The following is a 21733-nucleotide window of genomic DNA, read 5'->3' as shown; positions in this document are numbered from 1 at the left end:
TACGTTAGTTTACTTGAAAGGAGTTGTCTTTTGGGGGGAGTTTTGGACTTCTTTTCTCTTTTTGTCATCGTGGGTTTTTTTTTTGTTGGTGTTTTTTTTTTTTCTTTTTTTATGGCCTATGAACTAATGGCAGAATGGGATGCAGAGCTTTAACTGCAGAGATGCTGACTTGGTAATGGAAGGGGGCAAAGGAAGTGCTTTGCTTTTTTTCCTTTCCTCCCTCTGAGCAACAGCAATAAAACATAGGAACAAAGCACAGCCCGCTTGGTAGGAAGCATGAATGAACGTCCATCCTTCAGTTATCATTTTAAGGGAAATGGGAGCTAAACAGGGATTTGCTGGGACCGGGGGCTCAGCCTCAGCTTTCCCTCCCAGTCCAGATTTGTGCCCTGAAATCCCATTGATATTTCCATGGGCTCAGCCACACGCAGTGATTTTTTTGGTTTTTTTTTTTGGGGGGGGGGAGGGGTTGGGGAGGGAAACACTCAGGGGAATGGAATCTTTTCATTAGCAAAGCTTGGAGGATGCTGGTTGGTGTTAACCCTCGTGGGGCTGTTTGTGGTGTATCCCACCCCCCCCTTCCTCCTTCCCCAAATCTCTCCAGATGAGGGCAAAAAAAAAAAATTCTTTGAAATTTGGCACGTCTGAAGCTTTATTTTTTTTTCTTATTTTTAAAACAACAACAACAAAGCCCACAATCACCACCACCCTCTTCTTTCTATGGAGAGAACAGCCCCCCTCACACGACCGTACCAAATAGATCCGTCAAACGAATGTAAGGTGGTTCCTGATTCCCGTCACTCTTAGGAGGATTTTTTATATTTTTAGATATATTTTAATGGTTTGTTTTTAATATTTGAGTATTGGGAAGGGACAGTAACTGCTGTGACTGCCTCACTACGGGGTCGGGTGGTGTCTCTATGGGGGCTGTGTGTGCACCGTGCTGCCCCTACACCCGGCCCCATTGGGGGACTCAGCGCTGATGCTGTCCCACAAACTGGGGAGCAGGGGGAGAAAGCAAAAAAAAAAAAAAGCTCTGATTGCATTGGGGACAGCGGGGTGAGCCCCCACGGAGGTGATAAAGGAGGGAGTGAACCTCGCACTGATTCTGTATTGTTTCTTCTGAAACCAGACTGCTCCCATTGAGCTGAGATGGGGACACAGCAGCGGTTACTGTCCCTGGGGGCACTGCAGCAGCAGCAGTGGGGTGAGGCCAGGAGTTGGGGTGAGGTATAGCCGTGTGTTTGAGCAACAAGAGAGGAGGGAAAGAAAGAAAAGAAAAAAAAAAAAAAAAAAAGAGAAAAAAAAAAAAGAGAGAAAAGGAGAAAAAAAAAAAAGCTACCTCAAGGTATGATGTTACCTCAGCAATTGATTTTTTTTTTTTTCTTTTTGTTTTTTTTTTTTTTTTTTTTGTGGGGGGCTTGCTGGTATTTTATATAAAAGCTGATAGTCTTGAATATTTTATTTTTTTAATGAAAAGAGAAGTTAAGTTGTTCGTAATTTCTTATGAGCCAGGAGCGCTGAGCCCGGGGTACCCAGGTGTGATGATGAGCTCTCTATGGAGAACGACAGAAATCTCAGACATAGTGGAAAAGATGGCAGCACGAATGGTGTTGGCCTTCCCAAAGCCAGGCAGAAATGCCAACACAACACACGAGCTGTGGGATGTCACGACTCTTTGAGACCTTTGGACAAATCGGAGCCCACTGAGGTTTTCAATTGGAAAGACTTTATTTCTTTTTTTTTTCCTTCTTTTTTTTTTTTTCCTTTCACATGCAAAAAAAAAAAGAAAAACAAAACCAACGGCGAAACTACAGGATGACGAAAGGCTTTTGTCCATCCAACTTCATTGGGAAAGCAAACGGTTGAAGAGCTTGGGATTGGCAATCTTCCACTGTGGGCAATGAGGATGGAGTTGCCTCCATAAAAGCACTCTTGGAATGGAGCTCAGCACCACGTGGGGCCACATTGAGCTGCCCCAACCCAGGCAGTGTCCCGCAGCCATAAAACCATATGGATTGCCATAAACCAAACCCATATGGGCCACCCCAGTGGTGCTGCCATGGAGGCAACGGCCGCCTGTCTTCTCCACTATGATGCTGGTAAACTCATTGCAGAGATTTGCCTCAGTTTTACCGAGGATAAAACAAGTAAGGAGAAAAAAAAAGGGGGGGAAAAAAAGACATAAATGGAAACCAACTTTTCTTCTACAAACGCACACGGAGGAGAGAGAGAAAAATGGAATGACCCTCACGAATAACAGGCACGGACCTCACCCTGTATGCTTGAAAAGGTTCTTTTTTTCTTTATGTGCCATCTTGCTGTTTGTCCCTGCAGGAAAACGACCCGTTCTGACCATTGGATGAGAAGATGGAAATTGAGATGCATGGGGCTGTGGGTGATCCTGTGCAATTTGGGTGGTGGGCTGCCTTGGTCCCAGCTGGGGCTGCCATTGTGTCCTAGGGAAATGTTAATCTCTGGCTCTCTACTTCTTACAGCTTTGGACAGATCAGTGTTATTCAGACATCGGTGATTATAAGAATTGTATTTTTCCCACAGCAAGCTTTTTTTAATTTTATTTTATTTTTTATTTTTTAGTAACTGGTGCAAAGTGTATCGTTGAGGAGAAAAAAAAAGACCCATTTTCCCCCTTCTTACCCCCAGTCCTGTTCCTCTGGTTGTTGCATGGATAAGATCCAGATCCGGACACATACCTAAACCTGATGGTGACTCAGGGAAACCTGTGATGTTTTCCCCCCCATTTCTGTGCTGCTATCCCAGTGCAACCCCAAGCTGCTCCCACTGCCATCCCCTCATGGGAGCTGTGCTCTATGGTGCTGTTCCAAGGGCTGAGAGGTTCTTTGGGGGCTGCTTTGCTTTTTCAAGGGTGGCTGCTGGGAGGGGGCAGGTCTGCCCTTGGTGGTATCCCTTCAATCCCTGCTTAAATCCCTACTGATGTCCTATGGAGTTCAATAGGACTTGTGCCTTTCTCTTGCCTGGATGCAGCAGGATCCCCATCCCAGGGAAGGAGATGTGAGCTTTGAATCAGGGATGCCCATCAGCAAGAAGGGAGGAGAAGGAACCCCACTGCCTGTTAGCTGCTTTCTTTGCACTGGAGAGAGAAAAAAAAAAAAAAAAAAAAGGCAGTTTAGGGGAAACCACCCTACTTTAAAAGCAGGAAAATCAGCCCCCATCTGCTGAATGAGAAAAATCTGCTAGCAGCAGGGATCAGGCAGGTGCTCACTCATGGCACAGCTTTGCTGAGGACCAGAAAGGCAACAATATCTCCAGCTCCTGCCCTCAGGGCTGCCCTTTGCTTTCCCTACAGAAACCCTTTGGGTTTATATATTTAATTTCTTCTGCATTAAGAAAGCAGCAAGCCCAACCCTGCTGCACTGTGGGTTTGGGGTGTTCCTTCCCTGTGGGCTGAGCTTTGACCTGAGGACATAGGGAACCTCTGGGGCAGGAGAGGGGGAATGGGGCAAATGCAGCCTTCTGCTCCCCGAGGCTGAAGAATTTGTTTCTCACTGGTGCTGGGTGTAAAACAAAAAGGAAAGGAAGCAAAAATAACGAGGAGAATTTCTCTGTGCCTCAGTTTCTCCCTGCTGAGGCTCATGCTGCTCACCTACCTCACACAGGGTACTGCCCACAGCCCCGTGCCCCCAAAGCACTTTGTGGTCCTCGGTGCCACAAACAGGGCAAAGCGATGCTGTGTGGGTGATGGGGTTTGTATCAATGCTGTCAGGATGCTGTGTTGTCTTTCAGCTGGAGGCAAATGAAAAACAAAGCCAAATAAACCCCACCAAAAAATCAGATTTTGTTTTGTCCTTCCAAGCTCTGCCCATTTTCTCAGCCCTCAAAGTGCACCTGAGGCAACGGGGCTTCAGCAGCACTGGGTTTTATGGAGTCTTTTCTTTTTTCTTTTTCCCTATTTTTTTCTTCTTTTTTTTTTCTTCTTCTTTTTTTTTTTCTCTATTGTAGCTTCTGCTTCATTTGTGTGAAGTCAGTGTGAGCCTGTGACATCCTAAGCATCCCATCAGCCATCCCAATAATAATCTTGCTGCTAACGTTCCAGCCTGGCCATGGGCTGTGCAGATGGGAGGTGAAGGATTTGGGCTGCAGATTTGCCTTGGGAACAGCGGTTGGCAGTGATTTTGCTCAAGAAGATTCCATTCCATCTTATTGAAAAGGGAGAGGAGGACAATGGCTGCCCATTGCTGGGTGCCAGCAGGTGGAAGGGTCTGAGTAGACTTGGGGTCCATTTGTGGGCAGAGCTGGGGGTCAGCGTTGGGCTGAGTGATGCTCCAGGTCCTATCAGAGGTGTGAGCCATGGTGGTGCAGAGCATGGGAGCTCTGCATTGGTATGGAGTACAAAGGGAAAAATGTAGCCTGTCTCAGTGGACTCAGCCTTCCTTCATCGTTTTGATGGTTTTCTATTATTATTATTTTTTTTTTTTCTTTTTCCCCCTTTGGAACATTTGTGAATCTGGATAAACCCCAAAGGGAAACCAGGAAGCAGAGGCTCTTCAATCCTGAATTTTGGAGAAAGGTGCAGATGCTGTGAACGCACATGTGCAAACTACCTCAGGGCTGAGCATTGGGCATGGGGGCCTTTGGGCACAGCCCCCCTCCCAAACTGCAGGGACATCCCAAAGAAGAGCTGCAGTGTAGAAGAGGAGAGGAAAGCTGCTGGGGCTGCTGGTTTGGAATGGTCACTGGGCAGTATGTTGGGCCCGTTGGAAATTGACCCATTGCTGCATTATGCATTTTGTAGCTTTTGGTGAGGGCAAATGGGATGCTCTGAGTAGGGATGCTCTGAGTAGGGATGCTCTGAGTAGGGATGCTCTGAGTAGGGATGCTCTGAGTAGGGATGCTCTGAGTAGGGATGCTGTGTTGGGCCATGGTGACAAAGCAGTGGGTTACAAACTGGAAAAAATCAACATGAGCTAATGATGAAAAGGGACTTTTTGCTTGAAAAATATAACCAGCACCAAATTAAGGCATGGGAGACAGCTGTACAGCAGAACCAAAGCCATTTTTTTTTCCGATCCATTTGGGAAATGGTCTCTGTAAAGCAGCTCAGGCTGTTGTCCATGGGGATGCAGTGCTTGGGGCAGAGCATCCCACAGGGTCCCATCCTTCCCACGCCCCCCACTGCCAACTGGGGTCACCCCAGAAAATGGATGGGGTTGTCTGGAATCAGAGAGGAAAGCATGAGAATCACTGGAATGGGTTGAAGTGTTCATTACCCAGCAGATATTGGTTCATTTGAAGCACATCTGGATTCTGTGTTGACATCAAACTTTTAGTTGACTTTCAGGAGGCAAAATCTGGTCCTCAGACCCAACATGTGCCTTCCCCCTCCCCTGATACTGCCTTGTATCCAGCTCTGGGTGGCTGCATTGGAACCCAATGACTTTTGGGGTCACCCTACATGAGGCAAAGCCCCATAGGAAGCCCTGGAGCTGGGGGTCTGCCTGCTCCACCACGTCAGCCCTGGGGTGCGGCCTCCTATATAACCAAGTCATTTTTGTTTATCTACCTCTTAGTGACAATAGATAAAAACTAGGTAGTGGCAACTCCACGTGCTGTAGTTTAGGGGAAAAAAAAAAAAAAAAAAGAAATTACTCTTTTTCCAAAGAAAAATGTTCTTTAAAAATAGAATTAACGGGCTTTCTTTTCACTTTAAAGTGGTCGTTAGTTGTAAAAGCTCCAGACCTCAGCAGTCCAAACCGTTTGGTTGTGACTGATTTTTTATTTTTGTTTTTAATGCTCGAACTTCTTTTTTTTTTTTTTTTTTTTTTTTTCCCTTTTGAACGTTGATATTTACTTCTGTCAGCAGTAGAACTCCATCAGCTCCCCAGCGTCGCGGGGCTGAACCCCATCATGCATGGGTGGGAGATGCTGGGGCCATCATTCAATGGTTTTCCCAGTGGCCATGGGTGTGGGTGGCTTAATGATGTGGGTTGGTGGCACCGGATTGGTGGCACCGGGTTGATGGAATCAGGTTTGGTGACACCAAATCAGTGGAATTGGGGCGGTGGGTGGCACCAAGTTGGCTCTGGATTGGTGGAACTGGCTTGGTGGCATCGAGTTGGTGGCATTGGACTGGTGGCAAGGGTTGGGTCGTGCCAGGTTGGTGGCACCAAGTTGGTGGTGGCGTTGGGTTGGTGGCACCAAGTTGGTGGTGGCATTGGGTTGGTGGCACCAAGTTGGTGGTGGCGTTGGGTTGGTGGCACCATATTGGTGGCATTGGGTTGGTGCCACTGGTGAGAACGTGAGCACTGCCCTGAGCATTTGGTCCTCCAGTCTGATCCAACTGAGCCAGCTTTGGGTTCTCCATCACCCCACACCCAGGAGCCATGTGGGACAGCTGCACCCAAGGGCTCTCACCACACCAATGGCCAAAGCAATGTCTCCCAGCAGCCGCCCCAATGTGATTTCAGGCTGTTCCTCAATACCGTTGTACTGTACGGGGCTGATGCTGGTGTTCCTCCTCTTGGCTGTTTCTTTCTACCTTTCTCCTCCTCTTTGCCTGTTCCACCCCCATCCTTCCCACACCTCGAAGCCGTTGCTTTGATTGTGGAGCAATAGGGATGACGGATGGATGCAGGCTTCATTTCTCTCCCAGCGAGGTTTTGCCACAAACCGCTTTACTCCACTGTTTCGTTTTTAAAAAATTAAAAAAAAAAAAAAAAATTAAAATAAAATTAAAAAAAAAAAAAAGGAAAAAAAAAAAAATTCCTCTAACGCTGTTCCTGTGCGTTTTTTCATCAATTTGATGGGGCGGGAGTGTGGGGGAAACGGAGAAATCGAAGTGCCGGGAGGGGGGGGTGCAGGGCTGATGCCACGCGTGCTCGCTGCCGTCCCGCAGCGCTGGTGGAACCGAAACCCGTGTCACAATTCAATGGCGTTTAGAGGACGGAATGCCGTTTTCTCGCCGCTGGATGGGAAACGGGGTCACGGCGGCGGGCGTCGCGGTTTAAAATCCAAGCAGCTTCGGGGGCGGCTGCCGGCACCGGGCTGTACGCGGATATGGGGCCGTGCGAGGCGGACCCCAATTGGGACCCGCGATGGAATCGGGGTCGGGGCGGACGCCCGCGGCGCCGCGCAAAGCCTGAAGGCGCCGTGGCGCAACGCGTATGCCGTGGTCCCATGGTGTAATGGTTAGCACTCTGGACTTTGAATCCAGCGATCCGAGTTCAAATCTCGGTGGGACCTCCCGTACTTTTTGCCCCCGGCGCGTCGCTGAATTCGCGGGACGGCGGCGATCGCGCGGTGCTGCGGGGAGCGTTGCGGGATCGCACCGCAATCCGCCACCCCCCCCCCCCCCCCCCCCCACTGGCACCGCGCACCTCCCGGGCTCCATTTTGTGCGGGGGCGCCGGCGCCGCGATGCGCATGCGCGAGAAGAGCGGCGGGGGCGGTGCTAAAGGAGGGCGGGAGTTAATCCAGGAGTTGGCTCCGATTGGACGCGCGGGGCGACACTCACGATTTCCCGCGCTGCTATTGGCTGAGAGCTTCCCCCCTCCCTCTGCGGTCGGAGCTGTCGCGGGGTTCGTTGATAAGAGCTGAGCTGCGGCTGCGGCCGTTCAGAACGGGGCGGGCTGGAGGCGGTGCGGCGTTTAGCTGGAATTAAGCGAGCTGAGCTCAGGGATCGCGGAGATCTATGGGCCCTCCGCCGGGATTAGCGGCGGGGACGGCCGGTGTTGGCCCCGAGGCGATGCTTTTGGCACGGGAATGCGGGCACGAGAGAGGCAGAGACCGCGTATGGAACGGAGTGGATTTATTCAGTATTTCCGCGAGAGGAAGAACAAAACCTTTATTTCCCCCCCCCCTTTTCTTTTACGGGCTCCCGCATCCCATCGACCCCATCCCTGCGCAGCCATCGCCGCCTCCATCTGCCCCGCTTTTTGTGCCGCCTCCAAGCTGAGCTGCCGGCTCCCAGTCGGTCCTTATCGATGGTGACGCGTTGCGGGACGGGGCTTTGCAGCACCTCTGCCTTCACGGAGGCGGTCCGCCCTTCCCCGGTTGTACGGAGCGGACGGTGAAGCCGAGGCGGTGCTTGGAGCGGATCCGGACTCGTAAACCTCCGGCCTTTGATCTCTTGTGGTTGTCGGAGGGTTTCCCGAGGAAGACCCGGAGGCAGGCTGATGGTTTTGATGGAGGCTTTGCTCGTTCCCGTGCCCCGTTTGGGTTGTTTGAACCCCCCCCCCCCCCCCAGGTCCTGTAGACGCATTGCGGGTGGGAGGTGCGATCTGTGAGCGATGGACGGAGTTACGAGCGAGGAGATGAAAGCTTCAGACCCCTGGGAGCATCAGAGCGTGTTTGTCTGCCTGTGCCAGATGGGGAATTGAGGCACTGATAGGCGATAACGTGAGCCAGGTCCCACCGGGATGCTTCTTTGCAGCGAGTGGGGATGGAGGGCTCAGCTCAGGGCTTTGGAGCCCACACTGCTGCTGGGCTGCCTGGGGTTGGAGTCCAGGTGACGGCCCTACGTGTTTCAATACAGCCCTACACCCCCCCATACCAGCAGGTAACGGCTGTACCCATTCCTAGCCCTACCTGTGCCATTAAAACCCACTTTGCTGCTGCCTGCTGAAAACACAGAACTTTTGCTTGCTGGAAACCAACCGTAAATCAGTGATGGGAGCACACAAACACGCTCTGCTCCGTCTGCTGCACCTCATCTCTGGGAACACAGAGGTCATTTTTTTTCTTTTTTCTCTTTTTTTTTTTTTTTTTTTCCCCTGCTGCTACTTCAGATGCAACTACACTTTATTTTGGTCCTCCCTGGTGCTGAGGTCAGACTATAGGGAAAGCAGGTTTTTGACAGTCTTGGCTTGAGTATGGGAATGGCTTTGTGCCCAAGCAGGGCGGTGCAGGAGGAGGAAGGATGTCAGCTTATCGTACAGCCGCCCTTCTCCTTAAATGGGTTCTTGTCCTCAGGGACACCTTTCAGCAGTGGATCCTCTCCTGCCATGGATTCAATGTACTCCTTCAGCTCTTTGCCGGTCTTGGAGACCTGCAAGGGAGGAAGGAAGGAAGGAGACGCCTCATGTGGGTTATGGGAACAAGCAGTCACTGCAGAGCTGCTCTCTTGCTCATCATCTGCCTACAAACCCATGTGAGCCTCTGGGAGAGGGAAGCACAGAGCTGCCCTTGGATGTGATGGGGTGCCTCATCAGCATCGTCGTGGTGCTAAGGTTGCTCCCCATTTTGCATTTTGGGGCAATACTCACCATTTGCCTCTCGTTCTTTACCTCCTTCTTCAGCTGATCCAGTTCCATTTTCAGCAGTTCCTTCTCTGTCATATCCTGAGCCATTCTGCCCTGTAACCAACAGAGATGGCACGTGCTTGAAGTGTAGTAAGGCTTCTCCTAGGGTACGTTAGGGCTTTTGCTTTTGCCCTAATGCTATTGCAAATGCTGATAGTTTCTCAGCTGAAGCTTTCAGGCACCTTTCAAAGCACAGTGTAACTGCAGTAATCAAATTTTGCTTTGCTTGTTCTCACCCAGACAAATCGAGCAAAAACAGCAGTTTGAAGCCAGCAGAGGAAGATCCAGCCCAATCTTTGTGTGCAGCAGAGGCTGTTTCCCAAGGACAAGAGGTGGCCAATTCAATGGGGCTGGCTGAGCCCACAGAAAAACCACTTGCACTGCAGGGCTGTTGGATTTGCAGCATCTTAGGAGGACCCAGATAAGAATGTACCAAACTATACAGCACCTCCTAAACAGAGCAGAGCAGCATAGGTGCAGATGATGCCTTCCTAATGTGTCTGCAACTACACCTTTCTGCTTGGGCAGGAGCAGCTTCGCAGGCACTTTGTTTTCTCCTCCACTCATTGTGCCACCCTTGCATGTAAGTGAATTGTGTCCCTTCATTGCTGTCACCTCTGCGTGCTCACAGACATTCCATGCTGTGAGTTGGAAAAGCTCATCTGTTTTTTTTCTTTACAAAGGTGCATCCAAGGGACATAAAAGAGATTTAGAGAGTTGGCTTGTGCTGCTCCCATATTAAAACTTGAGCTTGAAAGCCTGGCCACAACCTCTTAAATCATAAAGAGGAACGTGATTAAGCAGCAATGTGTCTTGTCCCTGCTTTGGAAGGCATCAAACTTCTGTTCCCCAGACCCTGCAGGTTTTGTGTGGCTGTTTTCATGGCATGCATGCCCAATACTCCTCTCCTCATCAATGCTTATGGGGGATGATGGGTCCCAAGGAGATGAAAGCTGCAGCTCAGCTGTGCTATCAACCCATGGAGGTGATGGTAGCAACTGCAATGCCTTTGTGCATTGGGAAGGAAGCAAAGCCACTTACCTGTGTGGATGAGGGGCTGCCCCTCTCAGTGCTGGAGGTATTCAGAAACCCATCGAGCTGCCGTCCTCTGTGTCTGCACTCTTCTGTTTGAAGACTCCTTCAAATCTCCCAGCCAGTAGCAGGGAGCAGATGTCTTTGGTCCCTAAGCTGATAATAGACTCAGAAGAATAAGCTGGTCAGGTGTTGGGCATTAGCCTCAAAGCTCCGGGTAATCAGTGGTGGGGCCGTAGGGGAGGGCTGGGAGAGGGTGAGGATGGGGGAGGAAGGGCAAGAGTGGAGATGTGCTTTGTGGGGCATTTGACAGCCCCTGAGCTCCCACTGTTTGTGTTTGAGCCTGTGCAGGTCTGGGGCCTGGCTGGGGGAGCAAAGGGAGCATCCCCTATGGGAGCTGGAACAGGTTCCACCATAGGAGAGAATGGAGAGGATGGGAGCTTGGGTAAGGGGACTGCAGGGGGCCAGGAGGCAGCTGGGGTGGCTCTTGACCATTGAGGGTGTGAGAAGCAGAGTTGGTTCATCATTTCCCTCATCCTTGCACTAATTGCTGTGGGCTCAGGATCTCAGGAGAGGCATTCGGCTCTTGCTTGGCCCATGTGAAACACTGAAGCTGAGGACAGAGTTCAGGAAGCCCCGAGGAAGCGCAAAGAGGAGGAGGTGGAGGGGGATTCCCAGCACAAGGGACCCTCCCAGTGCTGGGAAGTGAGAGCTTCCTGCCCTTGGCCATGGCCTCTGGCAATGTCCTATGGGGATGGGAAAGGCCATTAGCAAAGCACAAGGAGGGTTGTGCTGTCCCGGCACACAGAGGCAAGCAGAAACTGATGGCTGAGCTGGGTGAAGTGGGGGCATGGGGCCGTCTGGGGAAGCTGAGCTGGTGATGGAAGAACCACCTTGGGGGTACGTCTGCTCCTGCCAGTCCCATAAAGGCAAAGGGAAGGGAATTCCCCTCACTGGGTGCAACGGAGCCAAACCTGGCCCCATGCCTACCGGGCTCTATCAGAGGATGGAGCTCCAAAATGCCCAGAAGTGGCCAAATTTGGGCTGTTAGGAGCCAAACTGCAGCACTGTCCTGGAAATGCCTCCCTGCCCGGGGCCGTGCTGCCTTCAGCCTCATGAAGAACCCATAACCCTTGATGGCGATGGTTGAATTTGGGGAGGGGGGAGAGGGGTTAGTATGGATGTGAAGGGCAAGTTTGGTGGGGACTGGGCTCACAGCACCCCAACAGCTTTCAGGTTCCACTCCGTGCCCCCAAGCTTCCATTGCTATGGCAGACAAGATGGTGGCCCCCCAGCTTGCCAAGCCCACTCCTCGTGGGGCTGTGGGCCAGCAGAGCTGGCGGAGAGCTGGGAGAGGTGACAACCCACAGAGCATCTGCAGAGCACTGCGTCAGCATCGCCGCGAGCTTCAAAACGCGGCGCCTGAGAGGCTGGGGAGGAAGTGGGCTCCAGTCCCAGCACCATGGCGGAGCCGCTGCAGCCCTGCGATGTCCCCACAGCACGGCAGGGCCTGCGTGACAACCACAGCAACCTGCAGCGTGTGGCTGAGTACTGCGAGAGCAACTACCTGCAGGTGGGCTGTGGGGCTGTGTGTGGGGCTGGGGGGGGGGGGGAGGTCGCTGGGATGGAGGGGAAGGGGGGATCTGTGATGGTGTGGTGGTGGGGAGGATGGTGTGAGGGTGAAGGCTTTGCTGTCCCCGTTCATTTCCTGCCCAGCACTGAGAGCTCTCAGCGCTTCTTTTGTGCCTCAGTTTCCCCTCTGCTCAGCCGTCAGGCTTGTGGGATATGGGGGATATGGGGGAGGTCTTCCAGGTGTTTTGGTGCTGGATGGGAGCAAGGATGGGCAGCTCAGGGTTTGGGAGGTGCTGCACAGTGCTCACTGCCTCCCAGCACAGGGTGAGCACTGGGCTCCGTGCTGCCCTCCTCCCCCCTGTCCTTGTGACCTGCTGAGGGAATGCAAAAGGGTTGGTTTGGCCCCATTTGCTGGGGACAGTGCTCTGACTGGGGGTCTCCTGGGTGCTTTAAGGATCCTACCTTGCTGGCCTCACTCCCCCATGGCAGACCTGAGGGGGTGGTGATGGTCTTACCCCCCACACACCATGTGGGGCTGTGACCCTGCGTTCCCTGTCGCATAGCCAGGCGTTGCTGCAGCCTCAGTTAAGCATCCTCCAGGGCTGGGTTGTTTTCTTGTGCTGCAGCTTCTGGCCGGTTCACAGCCCCCAGCTGCATCTCTGAAGGGGAAGCATGCAAAACAATTCAGAGAACTGAGACTGCTTCCCCAGCTGTTGGCAAGAGGGCTGAGACAGACCCTCCTGATCCCCTCTGTGCTTGTCCCACCGCACCCTGACGGTGCTGAGCACTGCTGAGTCCCACTGCCTGAGCTGGAGGAACTGTGATGCATTTGGAAAGCAGAAGGAAACCCCTTTGCTCCCTTGTGACCCCAGTGTGGGAATGGCAGCAGCAGCACTGTGTGCTGTCAGCCTTCCCAGCTCATCACAGCTGTGTTTCACCCTCCAGGCGAGCGACAAGCGGAAGGCTTTGGAGGAGACGATGGCTTTCAGCACACAATCTTTGGCCAGTGTTGCCTACCAGGTCAGCAGCTTGGCCACCACCTTCCTGCAGCTGCTGGACCTGCAGGCAGCCGAGCTGCAAAAGCTGGAGGCCAATGTTAGCTGTGTAGCTCAGGTGGGTCCGACCTCAGCAACTGCCTGGTTATGGGTCTGTGGGGTTTGGGCCCTGAGAAAGGGCTGGCCTCAAAAAAAGGGGAATGTTACTGAGCAGCTTATAGGGACTGGAGACCATCCTTCCCTGTAGTTTTAATGGCCTGTCAGCCCCTGCAGCATCTTGGTCACCCAACATGCTCAAGAATGAGTCCACTGAGGGGTGGGAAACTGTTCTTGAGGGGTTGTCTTGGTCTGGGTGTTTGGGGACCATGGCAGCCTCTGTTGAAGCCCTCAAGGAGCCACCCTGCAGCAGTCACAAGGACTCAGATGCTGTAATCTCCCCTCGGTGGACACTGGCCTTGTCCCCTTGGAGAACTGGGGATGTTCACGCAGAGCCCTGCAGCCACTCACCCTCTTTCTGACACCAGAAGGCTTCCTAAAGCCTTTCCTGCCATCTTTAGAGTGTTGACATGCACAAGGAGAAAGTGTCTCGCCGGGAGATCGGTGCTCTGACTGTCAGCAAGAGGTTCCCATCCCACCAGAAGATCACATCCCCCCCCAACCCACCGACCCTGGAGCCCTACTACAGGAAACCCCTCAACTTCAGCATCCTGGATGACGTTGGCCACGGCATAAAGGTCAGTCTGGAGGGTGTCCCATGGGAAGGAGGGGGCTCAGGTGGGCTTTCTGTGACCTGGTGGGGGCACAAATCCCTCCTGGATGGAGAAGTGGGGTCTGTCCATACTTCCCCAAGCCCACTCCAGGACTTGTTCCAGCAGGACTCATCTTGGGGCAGGAGGGGAATGGGACACTGTCAGTGCCACAAAGGCACACAGTGCTGCTTGGCCAAGGCTGGGGCTGAGCTGCTGTTCCAGCACTGAAACTGCCCCTGTAAGCTGCATCTCACCGGAAGGCGCCTGTGGGTTTTCAGCAGCATCAGAGCCACGTGCACAGTGTGAAACCACCATAGAGTCGGAGGGGAAGTGGTGATGCTGGGACTGCAGTTCCCACGGTGGCAATGTCACACAGCAGCACTCATGTCTGCTCCTATCAGCTGGGGCAGCTTCCCACACCCCCCATCCTTTTGAGAAGGGTTCAGCAAATGCCTTGGGGACACTGCAGGTGCATCGTAGGCATGGGGTACAATGAGCTTGTCACATGTCTGTGTCTTCTCCTGCCTGCAGGACCACAGCACCCAGCTGTCCCGCACAGGTACGCTGTCTCGGAAAGGGATCAAGAGTCAACAGTCTGCAGGCAGCATGGGGTGAGGCTTCTGGGGTGATGTGCAGTAGGAAATCTTTCTGGCTTGGGTGTCACTGAGCAGGTGACAATGGCAGGGACAGAGCCATGGGTGCGCTGCCTGATGCAGCTGCCCTCAGTGTCCTGTCCACGTCCTCGTGCCAAGCCATCCAACCTGGCAGCGTGGGCTCAGTGCCTGCTCTGTTGGTAGGAGGAGCACTCGTGTCCCTGAGCCCATCCAGCCTCCTGTGATTCCCGAGGGAAAGCTCTCTGCAGCTTCATCTGCCTCCTCACTGACATCGGTCAGGTACCAGCCTGGGCATGGGGGGGTGTCTGGAATGCCCAGGGAGGGGGATTAGTGGGTCTGGGGCAGCTGTGGTTACCCCCACTGCATCTGTTTGCAGAGAGGTTTTGATAAGTAATATGGGGGTTCTGGGGAGCAGGAAATTTACTGTGCATCTCTAGAGCAAAAGAACTTGATGGAGATGGTTTCCAGGAGGGAAACTAAGGCACAGAATGGGGAAATGGTTTTGCATGCAGATGCTGGGGTGCCTGCTCATGGTGACAGCACTGGGTGTCACCCTGTCCTAGCACAGGGCAGACACCTGTGTTCAAAGGTGGGAGGGCTAAGACATGATCCTGGCTTGTCCCCCTCCTCCCTCCCCCCACCTTTTCCCTGACTGAATCCCCAGCTCGAGTGGAGGAGCCCCTGGGGAAGGCATCCCAGCACCACCCCCACCTCCACCCCCACCGGGACCACCACCCACCCCAACTGCAGCCACCATCCCACCACCCCCACCTCTCCCTGGGGATCTGCTCCCACCACCACCACCAGGGGACCTGGCTGTGCCCCCACCAGACTTCAGCCTTCCAGGTGAGTGCTGCAGTGTCTGGGGATGCTGGGGTGCCCATTTCAAATACAAATGCTGTGCGTGGTCTCTATTCTACTTGGAGCCCCTTAGCCAGCACTGAATTTGTTTTACAGTCCCCGATGACCTTGAGCCACCTCTGCCACCACCACCAGTGTTGCCCAACTTTGAGGATTTCACCCCACCACCACCACCACCACCAGCAGCTGTAGAGGAAACCCCCTGTGCCCCTCAGAGCTACCTAGACAAAGGTACAGCAGCTCCAGGGTCAGATCTGCTGAGATCCACCAGATTCTTTGGTCCTGACTGTGATCACAGCACTGAGGATGTGACAGCCCCACTATAGGGCAGTGCAGAGGCTCAGCCCTTCCCTCCTGCCCATCTCAGCTGTCTCCACTCTGCTCCATGGGCCTCTCTCCCCCTTTATTACACAGTGCTGACCCTCTACCCGTACACACGGCAGAAGGACAACGAGCTCTCCTTCGAGCCTGGGGCCGTCATCTATGTCACACGGAGGTACTCTGATGGATGGTGTGAAGGCATCATGGGCGAGGAGGCAGGTTTCTTCCCTGGCAATTACGTGGAGCCCTTCTGAGCACCAGGATCTCCCCAACCCCTCGTTGCCCACCCAGCTCAGCCGCGTGCAGGAGGCGAAGGCTCCACTTTGGCTTTTGGCTTTGCACAGCTGCTGTTTTGCACAGCTCGGCCCTTTTGCTGCAGCCATACCATGGCCCCATGCCAGATGCTGCTGCCTGCGTCCCACGTGTCCCCCTGCCTGCTCCTCACACCTTTCCCACCCTTTACCTTTTTTTTTTTTAATGACACCAGCAATCGCTGATGATGATGATGCTGTGAAGGTTTAGCACTGAGGCAACTCCCCTGTCCCTCAAAATGCTGGAACTGGGAGAGCAGCAAGCTCTGAAATCCCTTGGGCTGGCCCTGATGCTGCTCCTGGACCCCTAGAACTGATGGTAGAGAAAGACCAAAGCTCAGAAATCACAAACAAGCATGAGGAGGAGAGCAGCTCTGGGGCAATAACCACTGCTCCCTATCTGCAGCTGCTTGGGATGGGGAGAGAGGAGGCCAGGTCTAAATCCTGCACCCAAGGGGCTGCTCAGCCCAACCTGCAGAGCATTGCTTATAACCCAACCCCACTCTGCTGCTCCCCCTGGTCAGCTGCTAAGGCTGCCTGCCTCCTCCTGCAGCCCAAGGAAGAGAAACACCATGTGCGTGCACCTCAGAGCGTTTCACACTCAGGTTTATGTTCTGGATACAAAGAACTTGTGTATCTGTAATATATAGATATATATCTATATACATATATATGTATTTTTTTTTTTTTAATTCCATGGCTTTAAGTTCCACACAGTTGAACAGTGTCCAGAAGAGGAAGAACAAAGAAAAGGGAGAAAAAAATGAAATAAAGGAGGATCATCTCAGGGCTACTTTGGTTATTTCCTTACCTCTCTGATTTGTTGCCAGGATTTCTATGCTTTGGAGTAGTTACAAGCCACTCTCAGGGGTCATTTAAGGCTGTGGATAAATCCAGGAAAAGCCAACACCAGAGAGTAAAATACTGCAAGCCCCCTTTTACAGAGTGCAATTAGAATGGGCAATTAACACTGTGGTGGGGTAAGAGGGTTTGGCCTCTGGGGGAGCTGATATCAGAAGTGCTAAAGCACCTCTCTCTCCAGCTGGGGGGAAAAGGGGGGAGAGAATTTCAGCACCTCTGGACCAAGGCAGGAGGTTGCAGGGCAGTCGATATGACCCAGCAAAGACATGGAGCTGAGCTGTCTGCACTGGGGATGAGTGGGTGGCTGCTGCCCCAGGAGGGGAAGTGATGGGGGAGGAAGAGGAAGGTGAAGTCAGGTCTTTCTCCTCAAGCAGGATGCGGCCGTTCTGCCTCCCCCCCCCAAAAAAATGGGGTGAAGGCAATGGGAGTTGAAGGAGGATTGCTTTTTATTTTTGCAAACCTTCCAAAAGGCTTCCTTGATTTCTCATGATTTTTTTTTTTTTCAGAAAATAAATCTGAAGGGACAATAAATTCCTGTGCGAGGCTCATCTGTTGAGCAAGGAGTGGGATGCATGGTGAGCTGGGGAGCCTGGGCAGCACAAACTGCCCAGACCTAATTTCTCGTGGCTTCCTGGAGAGGCAAGGAGCCCTTGGAGCATTGGGTTGAAGGCAACAGCATGAGGCTCCTGCATGGAGAGTGGAGATGGGCAGGAGGTGAGAAGGGTGAAGTCAAGAGGAATCACGTGCTGGGCTCAGCCTGTGGGAGAGCTGGCTTCTGGATGGTAAAGAACTGCTCTCATGAAGTCAAAAAGGGAAAAAAACAAACCATACCATTAGTGTTGCCAACCACCAACAGCAGAGAAGCCATCTAAGCTGCATAGAGAAGACTTCATCTCGATGTGGCAGAAGGAAGAGAAAAGGATGTGTGGGGAAGAGAAAGTGCTTCAATCACTGGGGAGATAGGAGCTCGGAGAGGAAGGCAGGAAAACAGTCCAGGAATCAAAGTCCAAGTGAGCAGTGCCAAATAAACACGGGGTGCAGGACATGACCTTCCAGCCTTCTCCCTTCCCAGCTGTTTATCGTAAACAAGCCTCTTTGGAGCCATCCATCCTCAACACTTCTTCTTGAGGAGCTCCTGCAGATAGCGGGCAACCTCGGTAGCTGACTCCCAGGGAACAACAGTGGCTTGGAAAGCTCCAGGCTGCTTCTTCTCCATCTCCTGGGTCATCTGGTGCATGGGATAACCCTTGCGGGGGAAAGCAACGTCAGCTGAAGTCAAAGTCACCGAAGGGCAGAAGTCATTGGCACCGTCCCCAACGTAAAATACCCTCTCAAACTCCACCTCTTCCTGCGCTCTCTCGGCCAGGTACTCCGTTAGGATTTTGCGTTTGCACATATTGGCTGGGCAGTCAAGGCACTTGTGGCTGTGGTAGGGCCCCAAGGTGAAGTAACCCCTCTTGTCGAAGCTGGATGGGTTGCTGAAGATTTTACGGAAGAGGGAATAAAAACCGGCCGCCCTCAGTTTGCACTCAATGCCAAACATGTTGGCGTCGGAGATGAGGATGATCTCAAAGAGCTCGTGGTTCTTGGAGAGGAACTGGAAGAGGTCAGGCATGCCTGGAGACAGGGGAATGTTCTCATAGACGGTCTTGAAGTCCCCCATCTTGACGCCCTGGTCTCCCATGTAGGCCAGGACACGCTGCATGTACTCATTGTAGAAACCCTCACGGAAGCTCTGTCGGATGTGCTCAGGCAGTGCCTGCCCCGGTGCTGCCCGCACAATGGAGTCATCACTGTTCTCATTGATGATGGTCTCATCAAAATCGAAGACCAGGAGGTACTTGGGAGGCCGGGAGCTGGCCATACCAACACCCTGCGGGAGGAAGAAGAGCGCCCATAGTGAGTTGAGCATTTGGCTTTGGAGCCAAAGGCAACAAACACAGCACAAGAGGCTGCCAGCGCTGCAGAGCAGCATTTCTCTGCCAAATTATCCCTGCCCACTTTTTGCCATGTAGCTCATTAACCCAGCTGGGGACCTTAGGGGTAATCCCCTGCTGACATACCTCAGCCCTGACCCTGGAATGTTTATCCTTCCTATAAAGAGATCACTTTGCCACTGCTAATCCCTGTACTGCAGTCAAGGTGGTCAGTGTGCCAAGGACTGACACACGTCCTCCCAAGGGACACGGGGACAGTGCTGGCGTGGTTCCATGGGTGCTGGAGAAGGGGAGAGGCAAAGTTTGCTCCCCATCCCACTCACATCACACCTGTACAAAACGATTTGTGTAGCTGCAAACAAACCCCTCTTGCTGCCATCCTTGCGAGGACAAGTCTGGCTTTTCCTTGGAAAAGATTCTGCAGGTTAATTTTTGTGCTGTCACCTGGATGTGGTTTCCTTTTGGGTTGGGCTCAGATTTGGGATCTGCCCTTCTCTTCAAAGTAAAACCACATTGCTGACAACACAGAGCTGGACAGCCTCAGCCCAAGCCCAGTGCCAAACCCAGCAGCCCCCGCTCACCGCCTGCCACCAATCAGACGTGCAGGACAGGGACCTCACTTCTGCTCCCTGACCCTCAGAAGAGACAGAGAGGTGAAAACACAGAGAATCACACTGACCTTAAACAGGCATGGCAGCCCAACACCCTCACAGCACCTTTTCATTTTAAGACCATCACTCTTCAAGCACCGCTTTGCTGAAGGTCCCTTTTAGGGCTCTCTGTGTTGGGATCCTCACTGCAAACCAGAAGGAGGATGCTGGTTAATGGATGTGACGTGCAGAGACGTGCAGCACGCTACGTGCCTGTGTCCTGCACTGAACTCCCAAGCTCATGACCTTTTGTATCAGGAGCTGAAGAATTAAATGACTCTGTAGGGAGCAGTGTGAGTGGGCAGGGGCCACTTAATGCGCCTCATCCCTCTTAGCTCTCCCAAGCACTCAGGCTTTGCCACACATGAAAAGACCCAACCCAGCAACAACATCCCGTTCCAAAAATCGTCCTGATTTTCTTCCAGTCTAATTAGTTTGGGTTGCTCTTTTAAATGGAGCAATTATCTTGGAAGGCAAAGAAGGGCGCAGGCAGCTCTGGTTGAGTTGTGCCAGCCTGCTGCCCGCAGTGCAGGCACAGCCCCAGATCTGCAATCCTGCCAACCTCTTGCAGTGTGTGGGGAGAAAAACAGAGCGACAGAAAACCTCAGAATGCCAAAACTCAGAGTTCAGCCTGGTGGGAGACCTGGGCAGGAGGAATAACACACCAGGACGCGGGCAATTTAATGGTTTGCTGGCTGAATCGAGGAGGATTTCAATGATTTTTTTGATGTCAGTGTCACTTTATGAAGAGATTTTTTTTGGTCTGTAGGGGATTTGTTTGGGAATTGAGTTGTTTTAAGGCCAGCACCGGGTTATTCTGGCCACAACAAATCACAGAAGGGCTTAGGCTGGAAAGGAACTTGAGGATTATCCATTTGCTCTGCCATGGGCTGGTTCTCCCACAAACACAGGTTGTCCAAACCAACTTCTGTTTGTAAGCACCCACCAAAAGATGCTTATTCACAAGCATCATTTAAAACCAAATAAAGCCACAGCCAGCCTGGGGCTGAAATTTACCACTACGATCTTCAGGTCCGAATCAAAAGAAACAGAATAAACAGCACGGAAGATTAATTGTGACTTTTTTCTTTATATTCTGCATTGGTGCCAAAATCATTTTGATCCGAGCTTTAAGGATGCATTACAGCAGCAAAGAGCCCTGGAACAGAGCTCCACGAATAACAGCTTACGGGCAGCTCTAAAAACTGAAGTCCTGGAGTTACGTTGTGCACAAAGAGCAAGGATTTCCTAAGGAATGGATGCTCTCTTTCTCCATCTAAAGGGAAGCACTGCACCCCTTTGCTCTGCGAGCAGCAAAACCGCGGCACCGCTCCCACCAGTGCTATTTATACGTGGAGATGACTCACCGGGCAGCTGCTTCCTGGGAGAGTGTCCTTCCACCTTCTGCAAAAAAAAAGGAGTCCTTCCAAAATAAAATTAAAGCAGCCGTGCTTCCTAACATTATTCAAAGCCTGAAGGTTGGAACTGGAAAATGAAACAGACGTTGGTTTGTTAACGGCACCGAAAGCAAAGGGTTAAAGAAACTCAATTCGAGACGAGGGTGAAAACGTCCCCGTTAAAAGCAGGGAGCTGTTGGTGTCACACGCAGATGAATCTCTCCGGGTCATTTATCCCCCAAATCTCGATGTTTTCTATCCCTCCCATCCCCCTCAAGCATCCTCCCGCCCCCCACAGGAACCCAACGACATTTGCCACCCTCGTTATCTCCGCGGAGCGATCACCGCTGTGTGTCCCAGGGGAACTCTGCCCGGCTGTGGGATTTACAGCTTAATCCCATGATTTCGGGTTCAGCCCAGGACACGGCGCCGGCTGAGAGCAGCGCAGTGCTGCACCCACCCATCCAGCACTGCTGCAGGACCTGCTGGCACACTGACGGGCATTGGGACATCTCCCATCTGCCCAAGCACATTTCCATCGCCCTGCTTTACCCCTACACCTCCGGTTTTGATGTTTTTAAGCTTAGCTGATGTTTCTGGAGCAGACAATGTATCTTTTTTTTAAGCCCCAAAGCCAGCCGCTGACCTTCGCCAAATTTGTTTGCCCACCCCGTACACCCGTACTAAAGGAAGAGCAGAAAACAAAGTGCTGCTGCTCCAAAAGCAAAGGAGGGGAAAGCACCCCCCGTTGGTGGCTGATCCATTGGGGACCGTCCACGGGGACGGTTCATTTTATACATTTGTTTTTTCCCCTTGACGCAGTTCAAAGCGTCGTGACCAAAGCATTGCTCTCCCTGCAAAAACAAAAACAAAAAAAAACAAAAAACACCCCAACAAGCAACAAACCCAAAGCAGGCTGTTTTAGCCCCAAAATGCTACACCTGTGAGGCGGTGGATGGCAGACAGCCGGTGCTCCGCGAAGCCCAAAATCGGTTCCCGGAGTGCGGTTCGCTCCCCGGGGATGGGGCTGCCGAGGGGCGCATGCAGAGGAGCGGCACCGGGAGCTGCCAGGACCGAACCGCCCGGCACACGGAGCGGGGCCGGTGCCGGATGATGCGTGGTCGCTCCTCGGGTCCTGTCTGTACGGGTGACAGCC

General features: G+C 52.6%; 3 protein-coding genes and 1 non-coding gene across 5 annotated transcripts; 2 read left to right on the top strand and 2 right to left on the bottom strand.

Moving 5' to 3' along the window:
• Positions 1-7149: 7149 nt before the first annotated feature.
• Positions 7150-7221, top strand: TRNAQ-UUG (transfer RNA glutamine (anticodon UUG)). The gene has a single exon. It is a non-coding gene; the product is annotated as a tRNA-Gln (tRNA).
• Positions 7222-7842: 621 nt separating this feature from the next.
• GNGT2 (G protein subunit gamma transducin 2) lies at positions 7843-10456 on the bottom strand. The gene is made up of 3 exons (XM_031600808.2): positions 10319-10456; positions 9242-9331; positions 7843-9024 (listed from the first exon to the last, which is right to left on the bottom strand). The coding sequence occupies exons 2-3, from the start codon at positions 9323-9325 to the stop codon at positions 8899-8901; spliced, it is 210 nt and encodes a 69-aa protein (XP_031456668.1). The 5' UTR covers positions 9326-9331; positions 10319-10456; the 3' UTR covers positions 7843-8898.
• Positions 10457-11743: 1287 nt separating this feature from the next.
• Positions 11744-17232, top strand: ABI3 (ABI family member 3). 2 transcript variants are annotated; one of them, XM_090125111.1, is made up of 9 exons: positions 11744-11882; positions 12827-12994; positions 13434-13610; positions 14157-14236; positions 14423-14518; positions 14904-15085; positions 15197-15331; positions 15515-15636; positions 17100-17232. In XM_090125111.1, the coding sequence occupies exons 1-9, from the start codon at positions 11772-11774 to the stop codon at positions 17121-17123; spliced, it is 1095 nt and encodes a 364-aa protein (XP_089981237.1). In that variant the 5' UTR covers positions 11744-11771; the 3' UTR covers positions 17124-17232. The 2 variants fall into 2 exon arrangements, with proteins under 2 accessions (XP_089981237.1, XP_031456663.1); XM_031600803.2 differs by lacking the exon at positions 17100-17232 and having other exon boundaries at positions 15515-16354.
• A 472-nt stretch (positions 17233-17704) lies between these two features.
• PHOSPHO1 (phosphoethanolamine/phosphocholine phosphatase 1) lies at positions 17705-19326 on the bottom strand. The gene is made up of 2 exons (XM_031600807.2): positions 19210-19326; positions 17705-18466 (listed from the first exon to the last, which is right to left on the bottom strand). The coding sequence occupies exons 1-2, from the start codon at positions 19252-19254 to the stop codon at positions 17705-17707; spliced, it is 807 nt and encodes a 268-aa protein (XP_031456667.2). The 5' UTR covers positions 19255-19326.
• Between the last annotated feature and the right edge of the window lie 2407 nt (positions 19327-21733).

This window comes from Phasianus colchicus, chromosome 26 (genome assembly GCF_987193195.1).
Source record: "Phasianus colchicus chromosome 26, bPhaCol1.hap1.1, whole genome shotgun sequence".
In the NCBI taxonomy this organism is placed as follows: domain Eukaryota; kingdom Metazoa; phylum Chordata; class Aves; order Galliformes; family Phasianidae; genus Phasianus; species Phasianus colchicus.
This window is presented reverse-complemented; position numbering and strand designations above follow the sequence as displayed.